The sequence below is a fragment of the Moschus berezovskii genome, chromosome 24, assembly GCF_049115385.1.
Source record: "Moschus berezovskii isolate FMDL1 chromosome 24, NW_MosBer_1.0, whole genome shotgun sequence".
NCBI classification, from domain to species: Eukaryota; Metazoa; Chordata; class Mammalia; order Artiodactyla; family Moschidae; genus Moschus; species Moschus berezovskii.
Genome location: NC_142483.1, coordinates 49,231,782 through 49,246,187, shown reverse-complemented (window position 1 = coordinate 49,246,187; position 14,406 = coordinate 49,231,782). Strand labels below are relative to the sequence as shown.

At 41.9% G+C, this 14,406-nt stretch overlaps 1 protein-coding gene across 1 annotated transcript in view; it reads right to left on the bottom strand.

Moving 5' to 3' along the window:
- The window catches only part of SCN11A (sodium voltage-gated channel alpha subunit 11), a 79,181-nt gene that overhangs the window by 23,710 nt on the left and 41,065 nt on the right, over nucleotides 1–14,406 (bottom strand). The window contains exons 17-19 of the mRNA XM_055414614.2: nucleotides 13,607–13,721; nucleotides 10,926–11,080; nucleotides 4,981–5,154 (exon numbers count right to left, since the gene is read on the bottom strand). Coding sequence (XP_055270589.2) covers nucleotides 4,981–5,154; nucleotides 10,926–11,080; nucleotides 13,607–13,721 — 444 coding nt within the window. The remainder of the gene's footprint in view (nucleotides 1–4,980; nucleotides 5,155–10,925; nucleotides 11,081–13,606; nucleotides 13,722–14,406) is intronic.

Genomic DNA, 14,406 nt, shown 5'->3' with positions numbered 1-14,406 from the left:
TCCTTTTGGCTAATATGTTCCCTCATTCAAACAGCTCCTTTTTGGAGAATTAAATCCAATTTTCTCTCCTGTTTCTTTACAGCGGGATAGGACAGAGGATTGGAAAACTCTGTAAACACACTAAATTAAAACTCAACAAACAGGGACTTCCCTAGTGGTCCAGTGGTTAAGACTCTGTGCTCCCAATGCAGTGAGCGTGGATTCAACCCCTGCCCAGGGAACTAGATCCACTGCCACGACTAAGACCTGGCACAGCCAAATAAATAATGAAAAAAATGTTTAAAAAGCTCAATAAACATGCTGAGCTTAAGTTGAAGACTACTATTTGCAGACTTTCAGCCATTCTTGTTGATTATGCAGAGCCTTTGGAGGCTCGGCTTAAATGGGGAGTGCTCAGCAGGACAGGAAGTGAATTATTGATACTCCTGACTTAGCTGATGGCAAAGTTCACTGGTATCTAAAAACAGCTCCCACTAGCCAATCTCATTGCAGTAGTAACACATTTGCAGATTAAGAGAAATTGAATGAATATGGCAGAATAACCAGATTCTTAAATTCATAATCAATTTTAAAAAATCACCATCGATTCAAAATGTGCTTATTTATAATGGCTTTTTCAAATAAGCTGTTTTGTTCTTCTGCCTGTGACAGCATTGCCTGTTGGGAGAGTTATTTAATCAGCTTTTGCACAAATATGCCTACCTTGTTCCCATGGTGGTGGTTTAGTCACTAAGTTGTGTCTGACCCTAGCAACCCCATGGACTGTTGACCTTATTCCTAACCAGAGGGAAAAGGGTTGTAAAGCTTAGCAGTTCTGGCTTTACTAAATGACTGTTAGTGTAAATGGAGAAGATGTTCCTGGAGGGACATTGGACACCTTTTCACCTGGAACCTCACCCTCAACTGAAACATCCATGAGAAACACTGACGAGAACATACCCCTGTTCTTTTCCACTCTACGGCATTCTTCCAGGTGGGAAGTTTTCACTAGTTTTATTTTATTCCTACCTAATTTGCATTAATCTCCCTGTACTATGTTTTTGAGATTCCTATCATGTTGATATATATTCTTATGCTTTTCTCCTTTTAACTGTTATGGAATATTACAGCATATACTTATATTTTATGAACTCATCCCCCCTTGGTGAATACCTAAGTTATTTCCATTTATTTGTTACTATGAACAATAGCAAACTAGACAGATGTGCATTTTTCCTGGGTATATACACAAGAGTTTTCCTTAAAAGTATAACTAAAAGTGGTATTTCTGGATTTGTAAATTGGGTTCATTTGTAATTTTAACTTAATGATGCAAAACTTTCCCCAAATGTCTTATATAGCAGTTAGCAATGATTAGAAATTCCATTTTCCTAAATCCTTCTCATGTTAGATATTATCCAACTTAAAAATTTTTGTCTGTCTGATAAGTAAAAAGAAGTCTCATTTTAATATGCATTTCTGTGTTAACTGGTGATATAACTAGTGTGTATTTCTTCATACATTTATTAGCAACTCAAGATCCTTCTGTGAACTGCCTGTTTGCATCCTTCTCCCATTCTTACACTGGGCTGTTTTTTCTTGTTGATCTGTAGGGGGTATTTATTTACAGTAGATAATAACTATCTGTTATGCATGTATGTGTGCTTAGTCACTTCAGTTGTGTCTGACTCTTTGAGACACTATGGACTCTAGCCCACCAGGTTCCTCTGTCCATGGTATTCTCCAGGTACTGGAGTGGGTTGCCAAGCCCTACCTCCAGACACCAAACCTGTGTCTGACTCAGGGACCAAACCTGTGTCTCCTGTGTCTTCTGCACTGCAGGTGGATTCTTTACCACTGAGCCACCTGGTAAGCTCAACTACCTGTTATATATGTGGTATACTGTCTCGAGGTCTAGCCTGTCTTTTATAATCATGGTATTGTTGAACAAAAAAAAGAAAGTCTTATATTTTTATATATATTTGTGGTTGTGTTTGCACTTTCCTATTCCAAAATTATAAAGATCATTTTATTTAATCTTGAGTAACAAGCAACATAAAAAGATTATTCATATAACTCATTTAATCCACATGATAATGTTCTGAATTACACAGTGGTGTATATCACTGCTGGGCGTCCCACATGGTCCTAGTGGTAAAAAACCTGCCTGACAATGCAGGAGACTTAAGAGACATGGGTTCAATCCCTGTTGGGAAGATCCCCTGGAAAAGGACACGGCAATCCACTCCAGTATTCTTGCCTGGAGAAACTCCTGGACAGAGAAGCCTGGCAGGCTCCAGACCATAGGGTTGCAAAGAGTCAGACATGACTAAACTGACTTAACACACACACACATAACATCACTACCACATTACAGACATGAACTCTGAAGCTCAGTGGATCAGCATCTCATTTCAGATGGGATTGGGTCTGTATAATGCTAAGGCTGGTAACAGTGACGGCGGACCACACTTAGTGCTTTCTCTAGGATTTATAAAGCTATATAGTTAAAGGATTATATCTTCTCTTGCTCTACTCATTTTTGTTCCATTCATTTTGTTATCAAGGTTATGTCTGTCTCAATAAATAAGTTTGAAAGCCTCCCCTCCTTTTCTGTTCCTTGTCTTAATCTTAGTAAGGTTGGGATGCACTGCTTGTCTTAGTTCAGGCTGCTATATCAGAATACCATACCATAGCCTGGATATATAAACAACAGAAATTTCTTACAGTCTGAAGGCTGGAAATTCCAAGATTAAGATGCTGGCAGTCAGTGTCTGGTTGAGGACCTATTTCCTGGTTCACAGGCAGTCATCTTTACCCAGTCTTCACAGAAGGAGTGAGGAAATTGTGGGATCTCTTTTATAAGATCACTAATCCTATTCATGAGGGCTCTGGAGTCAATGCCCTTATGTCCCAGCTGCCTCCCAAAGGCCCTATCTCCACACACTGGAGATGAGGTTTCAACACAAATTTCAGGGGCAGGGTAGGGGGACACAAACATTTGGTCTATAGCACTGCTCCTTGAAAGTTTGGTAAAACTTGTTTTCAGAGCCACCTGAACCTGGTGTCCTTTTTCAAAGTGTGGCACTCGACTACTCTTTTGATATTTTAAATAGTTATCGTTAGCTGTATGTTTTCCATTTTGTATCTGGGCAAATTTGGGCAATTTAGAGTCTACACTCTCATTTATATCCATTTGGAAATCGATGTCAAAACTTAAAGCACTTTGCTTGAGGTTACACAGAGAGTAAAGAAACAGCTTTAAAATCAGTCTCCTACACAGACTTGTGGACACAGCAGGGGAAGAGAGGATGGGACAAATTGAGAGAGCAGCACTGACATATACATACTACCGTGTGTAAAACAGACAGCCAGTGGGAAGCCGCTGTATAACTGGTATATATAGCAGGCATCCCAGCCTGGTGCTCCCTGAAGACCTAAAGGGACAGGATGGCGGGGAAAAGGCAGGGAGGAAGGCTTAAGAGGAAGGGGATCTATATATATAGTTATACAGTTACGACAGATTTGCAGTGTTGTATGGCAGAAACCAACACAAAATTTTAAAGTAATTATCCTCCAAACAAAATTATAAAAAAGAATCAGTCTTCTAAGTTTAGGCCAGTAAACCACAGGTCCTAGATCAGAGATACCAAAAATCTGTCCATTGTCTTAAGCATCCTTCACTATAGTCAATAAGATAATGGATGCACAGTGACTAGCACTCTGGAAACTGATAGGGACCCACATGATGATCATGGGAATGCTTGTGTTAGAGCTCTGATGGCACCAATGACTTTCTGAAATGCTTGAACCACATGGCCTATTTGTACCCACCAACAAAACTATGGCTCTCCAGTGTGGTATGCTGAGCACACAGTTTATACTATGCATTTGTCATATCTACGTTCTTAAATAGCAGGAACAAAGTCTAACTAATTAGGTCATTGTAGAAAGGCTATAGATATTAAAATCAAGGACTTTGCAGGGAGGCTTACTAGATTTGAATCTCACCTCCATCTTCTTCCCTGGTGGCTCAAAAGATTTCCCTGGTGGCTCAGATGGTAAAGCATCTGACTACAATGCAGGAGACCCAGGTTCGATCCCTGGATTGGGAAGATCCTCCAGGGAAGGAAATGGCAACCCACTCCAGTACTCTTGCCTGGAAAATCCCATGGATGGAGGAGCATGGTAGGCTACAGTCCACGGGGTTACAAAGAGTCGGACACGACTAAGTGACTTCACTTCCATCTTCTAGTTGGGCAACCTCCAAACATGTTTCTATGACTTAGTTGACTCCTATGTATCTGGGAAAAATAATAACTGCAACATGGAAACACTGTGAAAACTAAAAGAATGCATAAGAGGCACATGGCAGAGTGCCTGGTACCGAGAAAGCAGTCGAAAAATGTTATCTACTATTACTGCTATTGGCCTTGGCATCCTACAGACCAAGGTGTGAATTCCAATCTCATCTGAAACAAACTGCTAAGCCTCTGAGCTTCAGGTTTCCTGGTCTGTAATGTGGTAGGCAATACATAGGTCTGCCTAACTTGGAACACTCTTGTTCAGATTAAATGGGAAAAAAAATGTATGTGAATAATCCTTGTTGCTTGACAATCAAGATGGAGACCAGCATAATCTGCTGGCTGCTAACCTGCTTTGAGAAGTCTTGAAAAGAAATGAAAAGTTGGAAGGAGAAGGAAAAGTAGAGAACGTGCGAAGTTATTCTAGATGTACATCAGACATAAGCGGTGCTTATGGACAGAAGTGAATGAGTACCATCATGGAAAGGGGTGAGACGGTAAGCATATGAAATGCAGCAAATGAGGAATGGGACCAAGGAAAGGCTGGACTGCTGATAGATAAATGTGAAGAAAAATATTCTGGAGAGGCACTCATATGAGGCACACGGGAAAAGCAGCTCCCATGTAATCCCTTCCTGCACCCCTACCCAGCCCGCCTCGATCCCTCCCACACATGACACAGAGACGGTAAACTTACAATCACAATGACGAAATCGAGCCAGCACCAGACACTTGTGAAATACTTCCCAAATCCAAAGGCCACCCATTTCAGACCCATCTCCAAGATAAAAATGTATGTGAAAATAGTGTCAGTACAATTAAGCAATTCTTGGATTTTGGGTTGTTTATCAAGGTTAATATCTTCAAATACCTGAAACGATAAAGCACAGCCATAGGTCAAGCTGAACTCTCTGCTGACTTTACTTTTTATTGTTCTTCCTTATTTGAATAAACTAGGATCTCTCTTGGTGATGAGATTTTGCTTAAGGCTGAACTTTTCCAGTAGAAACAATTCTTTGAGTAAGTAAAACAAAAGAAGGAAAATCCTATTTCTAGATTTCTGTTGTCACTATAGTTTCCCAGAGTCTCATCAATGGCCCCTGGGATATTAAAAAAAAAAAATCTTCCTAATGGATCATCACACTATCTCCTGGTCTTCCTAATCCTTTCAACTCTTGCCCACAATATCTTGCCAACTTTCCCAGAACCTCCCAGTGGCATTCACCATTTCTTTCATCCTCCTAGTTACCTGGGTGGCTCTATTCAGTGGGTGTTCATTGCTTATAACATCAAGTCTGAAAACTTTAGTTCACACTCTGGATCCTGCCAACCCTGAGGCTCGCCATCCTCCACCACAAACAGCATTATCCACTTATCCCAGTGTTCCCTACAGAGGTGATCATTTTTGTATGTGAACCATGATGTGCAAAAGTTTGGGAAGCACTGGGCTAGAGCTCCCAATGTAAATTACTTCGAATGTCGCTAAATCGCTTCAGTCATGTCCGACTCTGTGCCTAACCCTAACCCTAATCCTAATCCTAATGTTAGGTTCTATGGATCGTATCCCACCAGGGTCTTCTGTCCATGGGATTCCCCAGGCAATACTACTGGAGTGGGTTGCCATTTCCTTCTCCAGGGGATCTTGCCAACCCAGGGATCGAACCCGAGTCTCTTATGTCTACCTGCATTGGCAGGCAAGTTCTTTACCACTAGCACCACCTGGGAAGGCCCAAACATTCATTAAGTGTGACTACGAAAATTAGACATCTAAGCTTTTGGAGAGACCTTTTTTCACACTACATCCAAACATTTCCTTAACCCAAAGTATGTGTGTGTGATTCTTCAGGGTCTATATTGCTAGGCTATAAGCTGTCCTGTTGGCCTTTACAGTGTTACTGAGGATGAAAGAAAGGAGAGAAGAGGCACTAAACCTGCCAAGTCATTTGGGAAGACAAGAAAGAAATCAGCAATGCTGTGAGGAACTAAGGTAATCTCACAGTCCCACAATAAAGAATAAAACAGTCTCATTTTCAACCCCCAAGTGGGCTTTTGACTGAAGAAGGCCCTTCATCTCCTCCTCTCCCCCACTGGCTCCAGGTCAGCTTTAAGGTGAGCTGATATCTTCTGTAGGAAACTATCCTTCTCCCACAGGAATGGGTTAGGTGCCATCCTACCTGGCCCATTGCTTCTCTGAGTGTACCACTATGGCCTAGTTATAGCTGACTGGACTCCATCTGTCTTGCCTACAAGCCCCCAAGCTCTTGAAGGTCAGGGGTTGTCTGTTTGCCTCTTTCAGTTCAGTCACTCAGTCCTGTCTGACTCTTTGTGACGCCAGTACACCAGTCACTCTATAAGACTGCAGCTCGCCAGGCCTCCTTGCCCATCGCCAACTCCCAGAGCCTGCCCAAACTTATGTCCATCAAGTCAGTGATGCCATCCAACCATCTTATCCTCTGTCGTCCCCTTTTCCTCCCACCTTCAATCTTTCCCTTATCAGGGTCTTTTTCAATGAGTCCATTCTTCACATCAGGTGGCCAAAGTATTGAAATTTCAGCTTTAGCATCAGTCCTTCCAATGATTATTCAGGACTGATTTCCTTTAGGATTGACTGGTTTGATCTCCTTACAGTCCAAGGGACTCTCAAGAGTCTTCTCCAACACCACAGTTTAAAAGCATCAATTCTTTGTCGCTCAGCTTTCCTCATAGTCCAACTCTCACATCCATACATGACCACTGGAAAAACCAGAGTTCTGACTAGACAGACGTTTGTTGACAAAGTAATGTCCCTGCTTTTTAATATGCTGTCTAGGTTGGTCATAGCTTTTCTTCCAAGGAGTAAGCGTCTTTTAATTTCATGACTGCAGTCATCATCTGCAGTGATTTTGGAGCCCTCAAAAATAAATTCTCACACCGTTTCCATTGTTTCCCCATCTATTTGCCATGAATTGATGAGACCAGACAGCATGATCTTCATTTTTTGAATGCTGAGTTTAAGCCAGCTTTTTCACTCTCCTCTTTCACTTTCATCAAGAGGCTCTTTAGTTCTTCTTTGTTTTCTGCCATAAAGGTGGTGTCATCTGCATATATGAGGTTATTGATATTTCTCCCGGCAATCTTGATTCCAGCTTGTGCTTCATCCAGCCTGGCATTTCTCATGATGTACTCTGCATATAAGTTAAATAAGCAGGGTGACAATATACAGTCTTGACATACTCCTTTTCCTATTTGGAACCAGTCTGTTGTTCCATGTCCAGTTCTAACTGTTGTTTCCTGACCTGCATACAGGTTTCTCAAGAGGCAAGTCAGGTGGTCTGGTATTCCTATCTCTTTATGTATTGTCCACAGTTTGTGATCCACACAGTCAAAGGCTTTGGCATAGTCAATAAATCAGAAGTAGATGTTTTTCTGGTACTCTCTTGCTTTTTTGATGATCCAGTGGATGTTGACAATTTGATCTCTGGTTCCTCTCCCTTTTCTAAAATCCAGCTTGAACATCTGGAATTTCACAGTTCATGGACTGTTGAAGCCTGGCTTGGAGAATTTTGAGCATTACTTTGCTAGCATGTGAGATGAGTGCAATTGTGCAGTAGCTTGAACATTCTTTGGCATTGCCTTTCTTTGGGATTGGAATGAAAATTGATCTTTTCCAGTCCTGTGGTCACTGCTGAGTTTTCCAAATTTGCTGGCATATTGGGCTGAGAACTTGAACAGCATCATCTTTTAGGATGTGAAATAGCTCAACTGGAATTCTATCACTTCCACTAGCTTTGTTCATAGTGTTGCTTCCTAAGGCCCACTTGACTTCACATTCCAGTATGTCTGGCTCTACATGAGTGATCACACCATCGTGGTTATTTGTGTCATGAAGATCTTTTTTGTATAGTTCTTCTGTGTATCCTTGCCACCTCTTAATATCTTCTGCTTCTGTTAGGTCCATACCATTTTTGTCCTTTACTATGTCCATCTTTGCATAAAATGTTCCTTTGGTATCCCTAATTTTCTTGAAGAGATCTCTAGTCTTCTATCTCTAGTCTTTCCATTCTATTGTTTTCATCTATTTCTTTACATTGATCACTGAGGGAGGCTTCCTTATCTCTCCTTGCTATTCTTTGGAATGCTGCATTCAAATGGGCATATCTTTCCTCTTCTCCTTTGCCTTTCGCTTCTCTCCTTTTCTTAGCTATTTGTAAGACCTCCTCAGACAACCATTTTGCCTTTCTTTTTCTTAGGGATGGTCTTGATCACTGCCTCCCATACAATGTCATGAACCTCCATCCATAGTTCTTCAGGCACTCTGTCTATTACATTTAATCCTTTGTATCTATTTGTCACTTCCATTGTATAATTGTAAGGGATATGATTTAGGTCTGACATGAATAGTCTAGTGGTTTTCCCTACTTTCTTCAATTTAAGTCTGAATTTGGCAATCAGTTCATGATCTGAGCCACAGTCAGCTCCTGGTCTTGTTTTTGCTGACTGCCTCTTTAGGAGAGACAAATCTGAATGGTGTTGAAAGCTCATTTCCCATTTCATTTTGGAAGCTTGGCAACAAGCTGGCTCAGCAGGTCTGAGTTTGCTCAAAGGAAGAGCAGGCTGATATCAGAGCTGAGCACTGGAAGCTCCCATAATATAACTAGGCCTAATCCAGGATGCTCCCGTTTCTATGTAGTTGCCCAAATCAGAGTTTCACAAACTCTGAGCCTTAAACCACCTAGCATCTGATTCAGCAGGTCTGGGGTGGGACCAAGACTCTGAATTCTTAATAAGCTGCCAGGTGATACGAGGCTGCTGGTCCATATACCACATATGGTGGTGAGGGACTAGATGTTTCTTGTCTCCATTTCTCTATAAATACGTGCAGTGAAACAGGGCCTGTGTCTGTCTCCTGGAAGCCTCTGCATTGTGTGTTCAGTCTCACTCTGCCCAGCCTACCCTTGCCTCATCTGAAGGCAGATGAGAACTAGGAGATCTGTGTGCCTTCTGCTGCTTCTCTGATTGTCAGTTTTCTCACACAGGTGCATAGGTTTCTCACACAGGTGTCTGTGTGACCTTGTGACAACAACATTGCTTTTCCACTAAACAGCACAGGGCATGACAGATAACAGCGACTATTTGCGGAATAAGCGCAAGAACCTTGTCACTTGGAAGTGTAGATAGCTAATGAAATCTAATCACCAGAAGATTACAGGGAAGCCTACAGGATGAGTGATAAAAAGTTAATCAAGGCAATTCTCTGGGATTGTCTTAGAGAAATTTGCTTTTTTGTTTCAGGAATAATTTACATAGCAGTAAGGAGGTAAATGGGCTTCCCTGGTGGCTCAATGGTAAAGAATACACCTGCCAATGCAGGAGACATGGGTTTGAACCCTGGGTTGGGAAGATCCCCTGGAGAAGGAAATGGCAACCCACTCCAGCATTCTTGCCTGGGAAATCCCATGGAGAGAGGAGCCTGGCAGGCCATAATCCACAGGGTTGCAAAGAGTTTGAAGAAGAGCAAAGCAGGTAAATGGGCTGTCTGTTGGTCACAGGCTCTGGTGGACCCCAATGCATGCTCATCTCCTCTCATCTGGAGATTACACAGGTGTAAAGCAATAACCAGGAAGGTAGGAACAAGACAGGTCCTTGTCCCTCCTAGCAATTTACTGTGAAATGTTCTGTGACTCTAAATCAATAAGGGGAACTCAGTACTCTCTTCACTTGGGATGACAAATACTAAGAGACTTCAGTTTTACATTACGGCCATTTTAAGAGGAAACACAAGACATAATGGGAGGGAGAGAGAGAAGCATGTAGCTGATAAGAGAGAAAATACTGTTGCTCAAGGTGGGGTACATGTGCAGAGGAGGAAAGGACAACAAGGTGAGGAGAGAGAGCAGAAAGGAGTTCATGACCATATGGCTAGGGAGGCTGACTGATTCAGTTATTTCCAGAGCTCGTCAGAACTCACAACATACCTCCATTTGGAAGGATCTGTCATACACATACAACAGTATCTCTTTTCCCTCCTCTCAAAGGATCATGAGTGGTGAAAAATACCAAGGCAACCTATATCCTATTCTAGCCCCTGCAGACTTCTCCTCCTAAACGTTTATCTTTTAGAAAGCAACACGAGGGCCATCAGGAAAAAAAGAGAATAGGAGCATTGCCATCTGGAGGAGGAAACACATAGGATACACTGAAAATGTCTAGAAATCCTCCAGGAATGATGGACAGATTTGGAGTTAAGGTCAAGACTCCAATAGCCACTTTAAAGTGCCAATCTGGGGACTTCCCTGGTGGTCCAGTGGTTAAGGTTCTGTGCTTCAGTGGCAGGGGGCACAAGTTTCATTCCTGTTCAGAGAACTAAGTTCTCACATGCTGTGTGGCATGGCCAAAAAACAAACAAATAAATAAACACATAAAAATAAAGCGCTGACGTGGGTCATGCTTCCCACAGGTAAAGCATCTTTGGCTTGGGGATTTCCCAGTTGTAGCATTTCTTCAGAACATGCTTGCAAAATCCTGTCCCCTAAGGGGATACACCAACAGAAATCCACTTCTTCCTAGTTTCCCCACATTCACAGCTCCTTGAAGGGCCAAGTCAGAATGAAGCCACCCAGCTGCCTTACCCCCCAATGTCCCCACAAGGCCAGGACAATTTACCAGTGCCCCACTGCTCAGCAGAATCACAAAGATAATAAAGCTCTCAAACCAGCTGTGTTTCACGATTTGGTAGCAGGTTTTTCGCAGGCTCCACCAAGTGATCCAGGAGGACTTTCTCTTGTCCACAGTACAGCACAGAGAGCAGCAATTCAGGCCTACAAGGAAGGAGAGAATCACTATCACTAGTGTCTATAATACATGTGCATTAATAGCCCAACTCTTCACCCTCCTGGTACACACCATATAACTTTGCAAATCCTCCAACTAAAGAGTTGGAGTCTTTTTCCAACACTTTGAATCTGGGTTCAGCCATGTGACAACATTTGGTCAACAGAGCAGAATAGGGGTCACCATATGCCAATTCAGACATAGTGAGAACTTCAACAAAGATAGAGAACTATAGAAAGTATTAAAAAGAACCAATAAGAACTGAAGAAAATAATAATTGAGATGAAAAAGAATACAACACTGAGATGAAGAATACAATAACTGAGATGAAACCATTTAGAGGATGCAGAAGAATGAAATTAGTGATCTGGAAGACAGGGTAGTGGAAATTACAGGAAAGCAAATCAGGAAAGCAAAAAGAATTTTTTTAAATGTGAAGAGCTTAAGGGATCCCTAAGACAACATCAAATATACTAACATTAGCAATATAGGGGCCTCAGAAGGAGAAAAGAGAGAAAAGGGACAAAAAACTTATTTGAAGAAATAAGGGCTGAAAACTTCCCTAACCTGGGGAAGGACACAGACACCTAAGTCCAGAGATGGGAGCACAGAGATTTTCAAAAAAGATGAAGCCAAAGAGATCCATGTCAAGACACATTATAATTAAAATGTCAAAAGTGAAAGATAGGGAATTCCCCAGTGATCCAGTGGTTAAGACTTATGCAATCAATGAAGGGGCATGAGTTTGATCCCTGGTCAGGGAAATAAGATCTCACATGCTCTAAGGCATGGCCAAAAAAAAAAAAAAAAATCATAAAAAAACTAAAGATAGAGAATCTTAAAAGCAGTAATGGAAGAACTAGTTACATACAAGAGAAACTTCATAAGTCTATTAGATGATTTTTTGGCAGAAACTTCACAAAGCAGAAGGACTGGCACAATATATTCAAATTTTTGACATTTTAATTATAACGTGGACTGCATTATTGTCATGTTATTCAATTCTTGCCCACATTTTCTAAGTCTTTGCTGAAATTCATACTAAAATGAAGTTCTCCATTTTCCTCCCTAGTTTGGTGAAAACTCTTATGATCATCTCTTTGAATTCTTTAAATTCAGATAAATTACTTAACTCTGTTTCTTTAGGATCTTTCCTGGGTTTTGTTTTTCTTTAGGGTTTTATTCTTTCATTTGGAATATATTCCTCCATACACCTGTTTTGTTTGACTTCTAGTTTTTGTTTCTGTAAACTAGGTGAAATGGCTACCTATCTTGGTATTCAAGGAATGGACTTGTGTGGGAGTGTCCCCTGTGTAGACAGCTTGCACCTGGCATCTTCAGCGGGGTTACTGGGGCTGAAGTTTGCCAGGGGCAACTCCTGGGGAGCACTTAGGTATCTGAGGCCACCTAGGTGGAGCAGCTGAGGTTAGATTGGGCTTGGGCTGGAGTCAGGCCTTGGGGAGTGCTAAGTCCAAGGCTACCTTGGTGGGGTAGCTAGAGCTGGAGTGAATGAGGGCTGGGGAGAGTTCTGGGGGTGAGGCAAACAAAGGTGCTCTCTGCTGCCTCTGACCCCACAAAGGGATCCACCACTTCTCTGTGCATTTGGCAGAAGCTCTAGGGTTAGAACATGGATTTCCTTCCTCTGTTCATGAGATTTCCCAGGAAAGAAAATGGGAGTAGGTTGCCATTTCCTCCTCTAGAGGATCTTCCTGACTCAGGGATCAAACCTGGGTCTCCTGCTTTGCAGGCAGATTCTTTACTGTCTGAGCCACCAGCAAAGACCTGACTAACACACTAGGGTTGGTACATGAATCTCTTTCTGGTATAGTTCTAGATGCCATTTAAACTGCTGTTTTCTTGCTGATCCCAAGGTGGGTGGGTCTGTGCTCTGGCCCCGCAACAATATCCCTTCCTACTGTAGGTCGCTAAGTTGAGGGTGCAGTTCCCACGGATACCATGTCTCCATCTTTCCTACCTGATCTATATGTTCTATGTACAGTAGCTGTTCTATCAGTCCTCGAGTCTTTGTCAGGGGGAACTACTCTACAAGTAAGTGTATATTTGGTGTTTCCATGGATGGAGGTGAGCTCAGGGTCTTCCTGCACCACTATCTTGGATGCCTCCTCCCAGAGAAAAATCTTGAGAGATGAGTTGAGGGCCTGGCAAGAGCTCTAGCCAACCCCAGGTTTATGGTCAAGTTCTCTTGATCTATGACCTCAAGGATATCCTGACAGTTGATGTACTGGGAACTCTACCAAGTGGTAGAAATACTGGCTCAGCAGGCTTTCTAAGAAGTTTTCCCAAGTTTCTACCCTAGGAGTTGGGCTGTATGAATTGACTTCACATGAATCAAGAATTTCCTGAAATGGTCTCAAGAACCCAGGGGAGATTCTTTTCACTTTTGTCTCCAGTAGAATTAGAAAGAAAGGATCTATCAAACTAAAGAGCTTCAAAGAATAACAGAATCCCATCCAAATATTCCATGAACTGAATGTAGGAATATTGCCACTTACCTTTGGGCAAACACCTCCCTGGTTCCTTTTTGGGAACCATTTCAAGTACCCGCATAAAGGGATCCTGTGGACCAATGGTGCTACATTCTGAGAGCACACTCGTAGCATCAGACTTCTATACATCAGAACAAAGGAGAGGGGGAATCATTTTCCAACACTCTCTGTCACCATGGTTAATACCTAATATCTTATTTTAGGACTTTTAATGCATGAAACTAGGTAGGTATGAGGGGTGTGTATAAAGTATCCCTTTTGTTAGGTTCTTTCCTAAATGCTCTGACCAGCCTTGACTCTGAGACAGAATTCTCTAATTCCTCTCCCTTGGATGATGAAAGGTAAAAGCACATGACACAGTATCGCAACCTTTTCCTCCCTCTAAATCTTACCTCTGATCTGCTAACAAATCATATATACAGAAGCCAGGTGATGAGGAGAATGCCACTTTACTTATAATGAAATTGTCAGCTACCTCAAGTCCCAGAATAATAGGCCTAGAACAGTGGTTGTATTAATTCTACTTTCCAGGATACACTTTGGCAATGTCTAAAGACATTTTTTATTTTTTGCAATGGCGGGGGGGATTCTATGGGGTGAACTGAGTGAGTAGAGGCGGGGTACTGCTAAACATCATACAATATACAGGCAGTTCACCATAACAAAGAATTATTATCTGGGCCCAAATGTCATACTGGAGAGGCTGAGAAACCCTGGCCTAGAGTTTTGCTTAATAATCTAATTTTGACAGTTTGCTCTGTACTAATCTTGATATTTTTCCATGGTGGCTATTTTGAGCAAGGTAA